The sequence below is a fragment of the Osmerus mordax genome, chromosome 6, assembly GCF_038355195.1.
Source record: "Osmerus mordax isolate fOsmMor3 chromosome 6, fOsmMor3.pri, whole genome shotgun sequence".
Classification (NCBI taxonomy): Eukaryota; Metazoa; Chordata; class Actinopteri; order Osmeriformes; family Osmeridae; genus Osmerus; species Osmerus mordax.
In genome coordinates, this window is record NC_090055.1 from 10,945,995 (window position 1) to 10,958,660 (window position 12,666).

The 12,666-nt window shown below is 42.7% G+C and overlaps 1 protein-coding gene and 1 pseudogene across 1 annotated transcript; both read right to left on the minus strand.

Annotated features, from left to right (window-relative positions):
• Positions 1-1,260: 1,260 nt before the first annotated feature.
• Positions 1,261-4,178, minus strand: LOC136943757 (E3 ubiquitin-protein ligase TRIM16-like). The gene is made up of 6 exons (XM_067237201.1): positions 3,588-4,178; positions 3,181-3,276; positions 2,861-3,094; positions 2,590-2,749; positions 2,374-2,433; positions 1,261-1,912 (listed from the first exon to the last, which is right to left on the minus strand). The coding sequence occupies exons 1-6, from the start codon at positions 4,176-4,178 to the stop codon at positions 1,389-1,391; spliced, it is 1,665 nt and encodes a 554-aa protein (XP_067093302.1). The 3' UTR covers positions 1,261-1,388.
• A 1,556-nt stretch (positions 4,179-5,734) lies between these two features.
• LOC136943758 (tripartite motif-containing protein 16-like) lies at positions 5,735-9,328 on the minus strand (annotated as a pseudogene).
• Between the last annotated feature and the right edge of the window lie 3,338 nt (positions 9,329-12,666).

Sequence of the window (12,666 nt, forward strand, 5' to 3'; positions counted from 1 at the left end):
AAGTGTTCGCGACACATCTGACCTATCCTTCTCAATCAGCAACTCACTGGACCACTAGGAACTTGAACGAAAGATTCCTTTGCTCTAACCGTTTGACAACGACGAACGGAACCTTGACTCTTCTTCTTCAAACTGACAACAGTAACTGCGATATTGCTACATTGGCATATTGTGATTTAATTTGTTACGTTTGATTTTTGTTTGCAAATGATTTAACCTAACTTTCGTTAGGATTAGTTAACATACTCTCCCATTGTTCTCCAGAAGCCTATCTCTCTCTCTCTCTCCCCTCCCCACGCGCTCTCAACCTACCACCTTGTACCAACCCTCATCATAGTTTAGGACCTACTGTATACAGTTCAACTCAACTCACTTTCAACTAACCTATAACTTCTCTGGTATTTGTTCATTATAATTACATTTCCTTAAATAAATCATTGTTTATAATACTCGCGTTATCCCACGTTATCTGATCTGCTCTACTTTCATAGAATTCACTACTTAAGATTAGACCGATTATTACGAAGGCTATTATTTCAATATTATTCAATAAGGTTTCCTCTATCCCTTTAACAATAAGAGGTGGTGCACCCAAGAACTACATACTTTATCATAAATTAAGTATTGCTAATCTTAAACGAGCAAACCCCGCTACACTTTGTTATCCCTTACTACTATAGTTTTGGAGAGACTTTGCTAGCGACACTGTGTCTCACGGGGTATTGTCATGTCGAGATGTCCAATCTACTCTCCAATCAGCTGAGTGTCAAATACTTTTGACAACCCAGAACCTAAAAAGGCAGTCAAACTGTCCTAGTGGAGACAGAAATAACGTTCTTCCACATTACGTTAACCTACTGAAGCAGGTGCTTGACCCTGACCCTTAAAATCATCACAGGATCTGGCTTGAGTTGTCTTCTATACTTTAACATGAGTCAATCTCTATCAGTCTCTAACCCTGACCCTGACATTCATAGAGAAGAGAAAGAATTCTCATTGTAAGACCAAATCAGAAGAGATATGAAAGATAGACAGTTATGGGGACCTCTACTTCAGCTCACACAGTTCAGTAGTGTAGTCATTACACCAAACTCCAAACCTAAAATAGAGTGGCTGAGTGAATGTGGTCTGGACTGTGCAGGATTGTGTCAGAGATGCTGTAGAAGGACAAAGTACCTGCTCCGTGATCCAGGTACACTCCCTACTCTGTGTAGCCCTTTATCCCAGCAATATCACAAAGTTGACTTCACTGTTGCCCACAATAGCCAATCGAAAACCCTCAGAGAAGACAAGGAAAAACTCCCTCAAAACTCTCAGAGCAGATATGGAAGTTATGGAGGTGCAGTTCCACAACCAGAGATGTAAGGAGGGAAGGACACTAATGTGAACTACTCCAGCACACACAGTTTGGCAGTGGACTGAAAAGTCCGAAATAAAAACCCAGGATAGAGTGGCTGAGTGAATGTGGTCTGGACTCTGTGGATGAGGGTCATTGTGTCAGAGATGCTGTAGAAGGACAGAGTACCTCCCATGTGATCCAGGTACACTCCTACCCTGGAACCAAAGCTTGATGTTACTGTCCTAACATTATTGTGTCTGAAATGAAAACATTTACCATAGTACTCTAAACACCAGGATTTATCATTGTCTCCAAATCTAGATAGAAGACCTGACTCTGTTCTGCTGATGTCTTTATATGAGACTGCTATACCAACCCCTCCACTCCACTCCACCTCCCAGTAACAGCGTCCAGACAGAGCATTTCCACACAGTACCTGCCCTATGTCAGTGAATCTCTCTGCATGATAACGATATGGCTGGACTTCAAAAGTACTTTTTCCTGTTCTGTTCCCCTCAGCCAGAAAGAGATGTTTGAATGCTGTGTTTGGGTCCAGTGTGAGCTGAAAGGAATCTGGGAGAAGAGCAGAGCAGACAAAGAATCATAGAAAGAGTCAGTCAGATAGTATCACAAACGATTTTATTTGGTGGATAACTACTTCTAGCGTTTTCCATTTCTATCTCTGGAGTAAGTTTGGGCAGGTAGGCAATGTGTCAATATAATTTATAAAAGCCGTCTCACTTTTCCCTGATGGCAGTTGTGTTATTTATTTTATTTTGTATTTTACCTTTATTTTACCAGGAAGGTCCCATTGAGATTAAAAATCTATTTTTGCATCAGTTGCATCAGTTGTGCAACTGTCTAATGTGTGCTGCCTGCTTATTGTGTTCAGCTGTCATGTATGAATGGTGGGGGTTTATGTAGAACTGCACTGCTATTATCTCAATAAAAACCATAAGCTACTGTGTCTAGTAGCTTATGGTTTGTGTGTAGTATAAGTGAAGAGAAGAAAAGAACCGTTGAAAGATACTCACATTGTAAGAAGTCTGCTCTGGTCTTGGGCTCTGGTGGCAGTAAAAGATCTGCTGGATTCACTACAAACACACCAACACATTCACACAGAGGTCAGATGAAGTTACACACATAGTGTGTAAAAAGAGTTTGATTAGTCTGAAGATGTTTGTATGATCTACAGTGTATCTACAGGATGCTTGTATGATCCCTCTACAAGTCTAGTGTTTTTTACCCACCAGTGGTTGTGATCTTTGGCCACTCCCCTTTAAGGATGTCCTCTAGTTTCTCTTTCAGCTTGGACACAGCCTCCCTCATATCACAAAAGTACTTAAGATGAGGGGCGATGGTGCTGGGTAAGTCTGAAGATACACCGGGACTGGAGAGAAACTGATAACCCTGAACAGAAAGAGAGATAGAGAGAAACGAGTTAGTGGGAAAGAACTAAACAATAAACAACTAAATAGTGAGTTACTTCCAGTAAAGTAGATGGAAGGTCAGTTACTGTACCTGGAGGAAATGGATGTGATCTTCTGTGTGTGAGAGCTGCTCCAGCTCAGCGTCTCTCCTCTTCAGCTGAGCTATCTCCTGCTCCAGTCTCTCCACCAGTCCTTCAGCCTGACTCACTGCTGCCCTCTGCTGGGCTCTGATCAGCTCCTTCACCTCAGAGCGTCTTCTTTCAATGGAGCAGATCAGCTCAGTAAAGATCCTTTCACTGTACTTCTCTGCTGCTTGTGCAGAATGCTGAACATAACACAACACAGACATATTTTTGTATTTCTGTCCTGTCCCACTTGAAGTCCAGATATGTCTTCCAGAACTGTACTCACAGTCAGAGACTCCACAGCCTGTTGGAGCTCCTTCAGCTCGTTCTCTCTCTGCTGGACTCTCTTCTGAATATTCTGTTGACTCAGTCCAAGCTCCCTCTGAGGATAAACACACAAGTTATGAATAATGTGTGTTTTATAAGCACTGTGAAACTATGAATACTTATCATTTTATGTTGTATTAGATGATGATTCATTTTAACTGACAGCAGGCAGGCAGTAATTTTCACCTCCTGAAATGGGTGTGGGCTGCTACAAAATTATTACATAACTATAGCCTTTGCTCATTCCAAGACAACCACAAACTGAAAGTCTAATTACAGCAGTTTGATTGTTTACTACAGCAACATTTTCTTTTTTATATTTCAATTTACACAAATCTAATCAAAGATGGAAGCTTTGTTTCTCACCTGTTTCTCAGTTCTTTCTGTTGCAGCTGAGACTGTATCATGACCTTTATGTTCATCCATCACACACACCAAACAAATACACTGCTGGTCAGTTCTACAAAAAATCTTAATTAATTCATTGTGACAACAGCAGATCTTCTCCTGCAGTTGTGAAGAGGCTTTGACCAGCTTGTGCTTCTTAAAGGCAGGAGATTCATAGTGAGGCTGTAGGTGAGCCTCACAGTAAGAGACCAGACACACCAGACAGGACTTGAGGGCTTTCTGCTTCCTCCCAGAGCAGAAGTCACACAGCACATCTCCAGGTCCAGCAGGACTGTCAGCAGGAGGAGCAGCTTGGAGTTCTGTCTTCTTCAGCTTCTCCACCACCTCAGCCAGCATGTTGTTTTTCCTCAGAACAGGCCTGGGAGTGAAGGTCTGTCTGCACTGGGGGCAGCTGTAGACTCCCTTCTGATCATCCTGATCCCAGTAGTCTTTTATACAGCTCATACAGTAGCTGTGTCCACAGGGAGTAGTCACCGGATCCTTCAGTAGATCCAGACAGATTGAACAACTGAACTGGTTGTGCTCCAGCAGAACTCCCTGTTGAGCCATTTTACTGTTCTTCTTCTCACCCAGACGAAGGAAAGGACAGGTCAGTTTCGTCTTCTCTGAAGAGATCTTGTAGGGAGGGGAGGGACTTCCTGGTTCCACCCTCAGCAAGAAGAGGAGTGGTTTAGGAATGATTACAGTGAACACTGTCTCAAAAGTGTGTGTGTGTGCATGCATACGTGTAGATGTGTGTGGGCATGTGTGTGCACATGTGTGTGTGCAGGTGTGTGAGCATTTGTGAGGCTGCCATATATGGGGTTTATTTTTTATTTTATTTTTTGGGGGGGTATTTCTGCTTTAATTATTTTTCCAAGAGATGGTGTAGAGGGACAGGAAATGTAGGGGAGAGAGAGAGTAGATGACACGGAGCAAAGGGCCTGCAGGAAGGCCTTGGTCTACAAGGTACATGCACTTATTCAGTGAGCTACCGTGGCGCCCAATCTGGGGTTGATAACTTCAAAAGACTTCCATGACAATACCTACAGAAATAAATATTCTACTGATGAAGTAGCAGCTGTTTTTAATTGTCTCGCTTTCAGCCCTGCAGATGAGACCACAATGCATCTGAACTGTGCATCACTGTTTTATGAAAAACAAAATCTGTGTATTTTGACAAAGCCTTTTATAACTAAATTATTACTTATCAACAGATAATATTGAAGTCTAGTTATTAGTCTAGGATTAGACTGATGCCTGATTTTGACATTAGTAATTAAAGCAATAATGAAGAACCAAATATAGCGGAAAATATACAATTTAATTTTGAGGGTTTGTTTGTGTGTGCCTGTGTAATGTGCAGGTGTAAAGTGTTGATCATATTTGTTGCTTCTCCTTGTGTGGATTAACAAGTTTAAGGGGCAGCAGTGCAGCTCCCTGCTCTGTGTTTTAGTTGGTTCACGTGCGCGAGCATTTGGATGAGCTGGGCTCTCCTCCTTCACTCTGGCTGGCTGCTCTCTTGCTCCCCCTGCTGCCAGGTGCCTTAACAAGGCTGCTGGCCTCTGGTAGTCTGTCCTGTGTGAGGACCCTAACATCCACACTGCTATCAGGATGATCCTGAGGAGGGTCAGATGTCCAGATTCCTTAAAGGCTGGATTTTGTACCCAGGTGGCAGGTCACCTGAACGGACTGAGGAAGAGTGAAGGAGGAGAGACCAGCTTAGACGCTCCCACACTTGCCTAGCGGACGAGTTTACATGAAAATAACATATAACAGCAATGTTTTTCCACAAAACAGTTTATTTGAATTTTTCCAGGTACAGACTACTTTCAGACATTTCAAGGTTCAGAAGGTTCAGAAATCTTGTCTCTAAATATTGCTCAAATTGTACTGTGTAAAATATAATCTTTCCCTCATGAATTTAATCTAATTCTTCAAAAATAATATTCTAAGCCACATACCACTTTCATTGCTCTGATAGCTTTTGAGTAAAATCTAAATCAATGGCCGAAATGAATTTTGCTCCTAAAACAGATAATCTAGTTTCTATGTCTACACAATATTGACAGTAGAATAAATATTGTATCGTAAATCATCTTCTGAATTACAAAATTATAATCCATCTAGCACAGTTCAAAACTGGACCCACGTACCAAAGAAACAAATCCAAACCCAAACCCAGGATAGAGTGGCTGAGTGAATGTGGTCTGGACGTGGTGCAGGAGGGTCATTGTGTCAGAGACACTGTAGAAGGACAGAGTACCTGCCTTATGATCCAGGTACACTCCTACCCTGGAGGACATGGGGCCTGACAATTTAGTAGCAACATTATTGTATTTGAAACTATAACCACCATTATAACATTGCAAGCTCCAGGACTTGTCATTGCATCCAAATTCAAAGTCAGCATTGCACCCTACATCTTTGTAGGAGAGTGCTATACAAACCCCTAAACTACTCCACTCTACCTCCCAGTAACTGCGTGCAGATACATCCTCTTTACACAGCACCTGCAAACATTTATAGAATCTTTCAGAATGGTCAGGATAAGGCTGTGGCCACACACATCCTGCCTTTCTGTTCCCATTAGTAGACGGATGTGTTTCTGTGCTGTGTTTGGGTCCAGTGTGAGGGAACAGGAATCTGGGAGAAAAGCAAGGAACAAATCAGAAAAATATGTGTAGATAGATACTGTATAAGCAGATTTGTGCCCAAAGCCTACTACTTTCCCTCCATGTCTATGTTTGTCTCAGTCTTAATATGTAGTGTCAGTGGAGAGACACAGTTACATAGAAACTTACATTTTAAGAAGTCATCTCTTGTCTTAGGCTCTAGTGGCAGTACAACATCAACCAAACTCACTAAAGACACAAAAACACATTCAAATTGAGGCAGTCAAATCACATCATGAGGCATATTGTCATAATTTAAAAGTGCTTGTGTGATCCACCCACAGATCTAGTTTTGTACCCACCTTTGGTTGGGATGTTAAGCCACTCCCCTTTAAGGAGGTCCTCTAATTTCACTCTCAGCTCAGACAGAGCCTCAGTCACATCTCCAAAGTACAGTGGAGGAGGGACTAGGATGATGGGTAAGTCTGAAGATAGACTGGAGAGAGACGGATATCTCTGAAAAAGAGAGGGGGGACGGACGGACGGACAAAACAATAGGTTAGCTGAACTGTCAGTTACTTCTGTGTTGTAGATAAAAGGTAAGTGGAATTACCAGGAGAAAGAGTATGTGATCTTCTGTGAGTGAAAGCTTCTCTAATTCAGTGTCTCTTGTCTTCAGCTCAGCTATCTCATGCTCCAGGCGTTCCAGGAGTCCTTCAGCCTGACTCACTGCTGCCTTCTGCTGGGCTCTGATCAGCTCCTTCACCTCAGAGCGTCTTCTCTGAATGGAGCAGATCAGCTCATTAAAGATCCTCTCACTGTTCTTTTCTGCTTCTTGTGCTGAGTGCTGTAAGGTGACAAACCACACATTTTGCAAACACACACATATGCACACCAACAGACAAGATATTTGTTTTCTTTTGATAACACTTACATTAAAATACATCACAGCCTGTTGGAGCTCCTTCTGCTCCTTATTTCTTTCCTGGATTTTCTGCTGCAGTTTTTGTTGACTCAAACCCAGCTCCATCTATAAATAAACATCATTTATCAACAGTGCTTGTTTTATAGGCAGAATATGACATTAGAATACTACTGTAATTGAGATGTTATTTTTAGACTGTAGTTGAGGAATTGAGATATTATGATTAATTGAGATGTTATTGCACTGTATCTAAGTAATTAATTGTTATTGTCACACTGGAAAAACATTTTTGTTCACCGTGCCTAGGAGCTGAGATGTAGTGACTTTGCGATGTGACTGGTAACAGACTGTTTGACTCTGACCACTGAAATACTGTAGAACTATGCACTTCCCCATCCTTGATCTTCTGCTGTACTTTTTGTTTTCACAGTTTTTACATTGCTTTGGATAAAGGGTCTACTAGGAATATAATTTGTTATTGTAAATGTAAGTATAGAATCATAGTCACAGTACATAGTTGTATGTGTTGTATATAGAAAATGTATGATAATACAGTCTGCCATTACGCTTTGATGGGCGTGAAGGAGGAAACTGTTGCTTGTGAGGGAGGTGGGCGGAATGATGGGGTGAGAGCTCTTTGAGGTTGTAGTTGGGTGCGGTTCCCTGGATGCCATTGAAGGTTAGCAGATGATTTTGAGTTGAATCTGAGACTGAGAGCCAGTGGAGGGATATGAGGATGGGGACGATGTGGTGGTGCTTCCACACTATCATCAGGATCCTGGTGCTGTTTTGAATGTACTGTAGCTTATTACAGTAAGACTCCAAACCAGGGTCTTGATGAGAAGTGTATTCCAGTACTCCATTCTTGAAGAGACAAAGGCGTCGACAAGTTTTGTAGCATCTGACAGCAAGAGAGAAGTCCACAGTTTGGCAACATTTTAAAGATGGTACAAGGTGTTGCTGGTTTGGTTGCTGCGGGTGAGGGAGGGGGTCACGGTCTCCGTTCTCTGAGTAGTCTGACCGATGTAAGGTGAATTATGAGAGAGTTCAACCAAATGAAAGAAAAGAGATGATTTTCATGAAACACTGGGTGTTGTCACATAACAGTGAAGGAGACTGTTTTTATGGAAGCCTTGGCCATGGGGGAGCATATAGAGAATAAAAAGGATTGAACCGATGACAGACCCCTGGGGACATTGCAGGTGAATGGATGGGTCTGAGACTCGGCCCTGCCAGGGAGAAGTACTCGATCCTAGGAGCAAAACCAGTTTGGGCCTGTGTTGTTGAGACCAGTGTTATAATATTTATAGTTATTCTCATAAATTAATCATGGTTTCCTTTCAGAACCTAAGAATCAAGACAACCACATCAAACAGTACTTAATTTGTAAAAAGGGTGTGGACAATAAAATAACGAATCTAATAGTGTGTAAGTAGCATAACCTTTGCTCTATCCAACTCTCAAGCAAAAAGTAGTACAGAATGGACTTTGGATTTTAAAGAATGTTCTGTTACCAAAGAATTAACTTTGCATTGACCTAGTGATGGGCCATGCCTTCTTTTCTACGTTAATCAGAGTCAATTATTGAAAGTTTAGATTCTCACCCATTTCTCTTTCATTTCTCTTACAGCTGAAACAGTCTCATGGTCTTTATGTTGATCCACGAAGCATAGATAACAAATACACTTCTGGTCAGTTCAGCAGAAAACATCCAACAGTTTGTTGTGACGAGAGCAGATCTTCTCCCGCAAGTTTGAGGAGGCTTTGACCAGCTTGTGATTCTTCAAGGCAGGCGACTTATGGTGAGGCTGTAGGTGAGCCTCACAGTAAGAGGCCAGACACACCAGACAGGACTTGAGGGCTTTCTGCTTTCTCTCAGTGCAGACGTCACAATACATATCTTCAGATCCAGCATAACAGTTAGATGTAGAAGCAGACTCAAATCCGATCTTTTCTATTTTATTCACCAGATCCACAAGCACAGTGTTTTTCTTCAGCACAGGCCTTGGGATGAAGCTTTCTTGGCAGATGGGGCAGCTGCAGACACCCTTCCGATCATCCTGATCCCAGTAGTACTCAATACATTCCATACAGTAGCTGTGACCACAGGGAATAGTCACTGGGTTCTTCAGTGGATCTATACAAATGGGACAGCTGATTGAGTCCATGGCCTCGGTCATTTTGATGAAAAAGACTATGACAGAACCAAGCTGATCACTTGAACTCTCTGTAAGAGGCAAATGATACTGGTTTTGTGCATGTACATGCAGGAAGGGGTGTTGAACAAAGTTAATAATTGTCTTGAACAATCAGCTGTTCCAGGTAGACACAATTACCTCTTTATGGAGGTCATAAGCAGGGTCGGACAGGAACTGAAAAACAGCCCGGGACTTTGAAATGCAGACCGGCCCGTGACCCGTGTACAGTTGCTTAATACAAATAGGCTATATAATAATAAAGTTTATTATATGGCAACGACAATACGAGCGTTCTGATTGGCTAATGGGTAGTCATGCCAGCCGCGTATTGACCTAATACGCGGCTGGCATGACTGCATAGTGCCGTGGCTAGGGTTGCCACCCTTCCCTTAAAATACGGAATCGTCCCGTATTTGAGAATAAAATAACGCGTCCCGTTTTGAATCAATACGGGACGGGGTTTGTCCCGTATTTTCAGAGTTGTCTTCAATGCAGCATCCCATGCAAATCATCCCACCCGCATTCTGTGAAGACTCGTCCTATTCTGCCCCTGTTTGGGTAATACTCGCTGCCATCGTTGGTTTGATCGGTTTGTTTCAGGTTCACAGCCAGTCAGAGGAAGTCGGGTCTCTTGGCGTAGAGTCGATTTGAAAGAATGGCGGAGGCAGCTCCAGGTGACCCCCACGTAATAAGAAGTAGGCTTACACTTATAAAAGGAAGTAGGCTTGACATGCCCCAATACTGCACACTTCTGGTCCACTGATGTTATCATGTTCATGATGTTCATGGAAGATCATTTGCAAGTCTCCTGCACTATATCTATTTTTCCAAGAGACTTTTTGAGTATCAAAGCATTTGTTTAATTTAAAGTTAATAAGTTATGGATCTGTTAATTTAATAAGTTCATAAAATATGGTTCTCACAAGTTCCTCCAAAAGCCTATTTTTTGTGGTCTCACTGTCAAACTTTGTAGGCCTATGTTTATTATAGTCATAGCTGTGTATTCAGCTACCATTTAGCTGACCACTTGAGTTGTGATAGACTGAGTGCCTCTGTTCACACTGATTTCAATAGCAGATATATTTTTATAATGTCCATGTATCCATCTTAATATTTTTATGAAAACATGTTTTAAGTTGTGATTTACCACCACTGGCACGTCATTGGGCCTGTGGTCATCGTGGCCTCGAGGGGTGTGGCCCCCGCTGCGGCAGGCGTCCCTTATTTTTCTGTATTGAAGGTGGCAACCATAGCCGTGGCCATAGCGGCCTTTAGTTGGACCGGCCGTTCGGGAAATCTCCCGATGGCCAATCCGACACTCAGACATCCCAAGTCTCCCCGAAGTTCCGGGAGTGTCCCGCATTTCAATAGCGGCTCCCGGACGCCCGCAAATGCTATACAATCTCCCGGAATTCGGGGATTTGGTATTTAGAGCGAGCGTGAGACTGTGCAATGATCATTTATAGGCGAAACATATTGGGGTAGTAGGTTGAATGAAGAACACAAGCAGAGTCTTTGTAGAACTCTTTAAGATGAAAAAGCATGTCTTTTCATGACGAAGGGAGTCAGTTGGCTGAGCGGTGAGGGAGTCGGGCTAGTAATCCGAAGGTTGCCAGTTCGATTCCCGGTCATGCCAACTGACGTTGTGTCCTTGGGCAAGGCACTTCACCCTACTTGCCTCGGGGGAATGTCCCTGTACTTACTGTAAGTCGCTCTGGATAAGAGCGTCTGCTAAATGACTAAATGTAAAATGTAAATGTAATATCTTTGAAGTTTTTTGTTTGTTTGTTTATTTCACCTAAAAACACCGGGAGGCAGTGGTCGCAAGAGAGCAGTGAGTGACGTGAAAAGGATCCAGTCCAGACACCAGACTTCATCTGCATGCAAAATATTTTTTTCAAGACTACAGGTGATCATTGGAAAAACATGAAGCCAATATATTGTTTTACAGAATTGTGAAATCAGAGCCAGGCTAGCATTGCATGGCCTAAATATATGAATGACAGTGATTTTCAGTAGCCTGGCTCTGCCCTCCTACGTACTTCCGCTTAATTTTGATTTTTCTTCTGTACTAGGTCTGGCCAGAGCCATAGAAAAGGCTCTGGGTCTGGCCATTCGGTACGTAAGTTAGATTTTTCAGGTTGATTTTCAACCGGCCAAACAGCGAACAGAGGGAGTGGCTGAGAACGATGACGTTTGATGTCGTGCGTTAGTTTGTGTTGTAGTTCCGTAATGGCGGCGGAGAAAGATGCGAGCGAAGCCATTCGGTCCGTTGTGGCAACGCTGCCGAATATCCAACAGCTAAAGCCGGAGCAAGAACAAGTTTGCTGAGTTTTGTTGGCGGCCATGATGTTGTGGCCCTCCTCCCCACGGGGTTCGGGAACAGTTTGATTTTCCAGCTCGTTCTAGCTCTGTTACTTACAGTAGTGGTGAAGGAATTGGCTAAGGCGAACGCTAGCGATTGGTTACGGCAGATCAGAGTGGCTCTGGGCAGATCCAATAGTTTTAAACTTCAACAGAGAACCCGCCTACAAGGAAGTCAACCCTTGTCAATGGAGCGAGGCCAGACTCTGTACAAATGAAATGTACTTGAGTCTGGTTAGGACCAGGCTAGATTTTCAGTGTTGAACTTGTGCATGAACGAGTTCAAAAGAACGCGTTCATTGAACACGTTCATTTTTATGAGAACGATGAACTAAACGCAACTTAATGACAAATAATGAATTTGAACGGTGAACACGTTCATATTATTTGAGGTCTAGCTAAAACGTTACGGAATGTTTTCCTTCTCCTGAGGAGAGACGCTGTCTAAATCGAATGCTTGCACATTGCTCAGTGCCCCTAACATTTTCTCTATGTAGCCTTCGCACTACGTTACCCATGATTCATCGCACACACGTAGACAATCAAGCAACGTATTCCAAGACAGCAGCTCTCTGTCTCATAAAAATGGCAAGTGAAAGCAGAGACGCAGACTCAGCGACTACATCTGATCTGATGCACCTTATTATTTTTTGCGGAATTTGTACACACAGTAAACACACACCTTAAAACTATGAACTGAACTAGGCCTATAGTTCCGAATTTAAATGGTGAACTATGAACGTGAACGATTCATATTTACTTGTATGAACTGAACTTTGAATTAGTTCATGAGAGGTATGAACGTGCACAACACTGGTGATTACAAGAGCTACCGGAAAGCGGCGCTCTGACTCTGCCTACAATAAAAATACACATCAACCCGTTTTTCTGAAGGCAATCTGTGTAGACAACGGTTAGTTGTTCAGCCCAACGGCGACGACAAGAGTATAGCTGTA

Coding starts and splice junctions, on each gene's coding strand:
- LOC136943757 (XM_067237201.1), bottom strand. CDS start 4,178: ATGGCTCAACAGGGAGTTCTGCTGGAGCACAACCAGTTCAGTTGTTCA. Junction 3,277..3,587: donor CAGAAAGAACTGAGAAACAG/GTGAGAAACAAA, acceptor GTTTATCCTCAG/AGGGAGCTTGGACTGAGTCA. Junction 1,913..2,373: donor CAGAGCAGACTTCTTACAAT/GTGAGTATCTTT, acceptor CTCTTCTCCCAG/ATTCCTTTCAGCTCACACTG.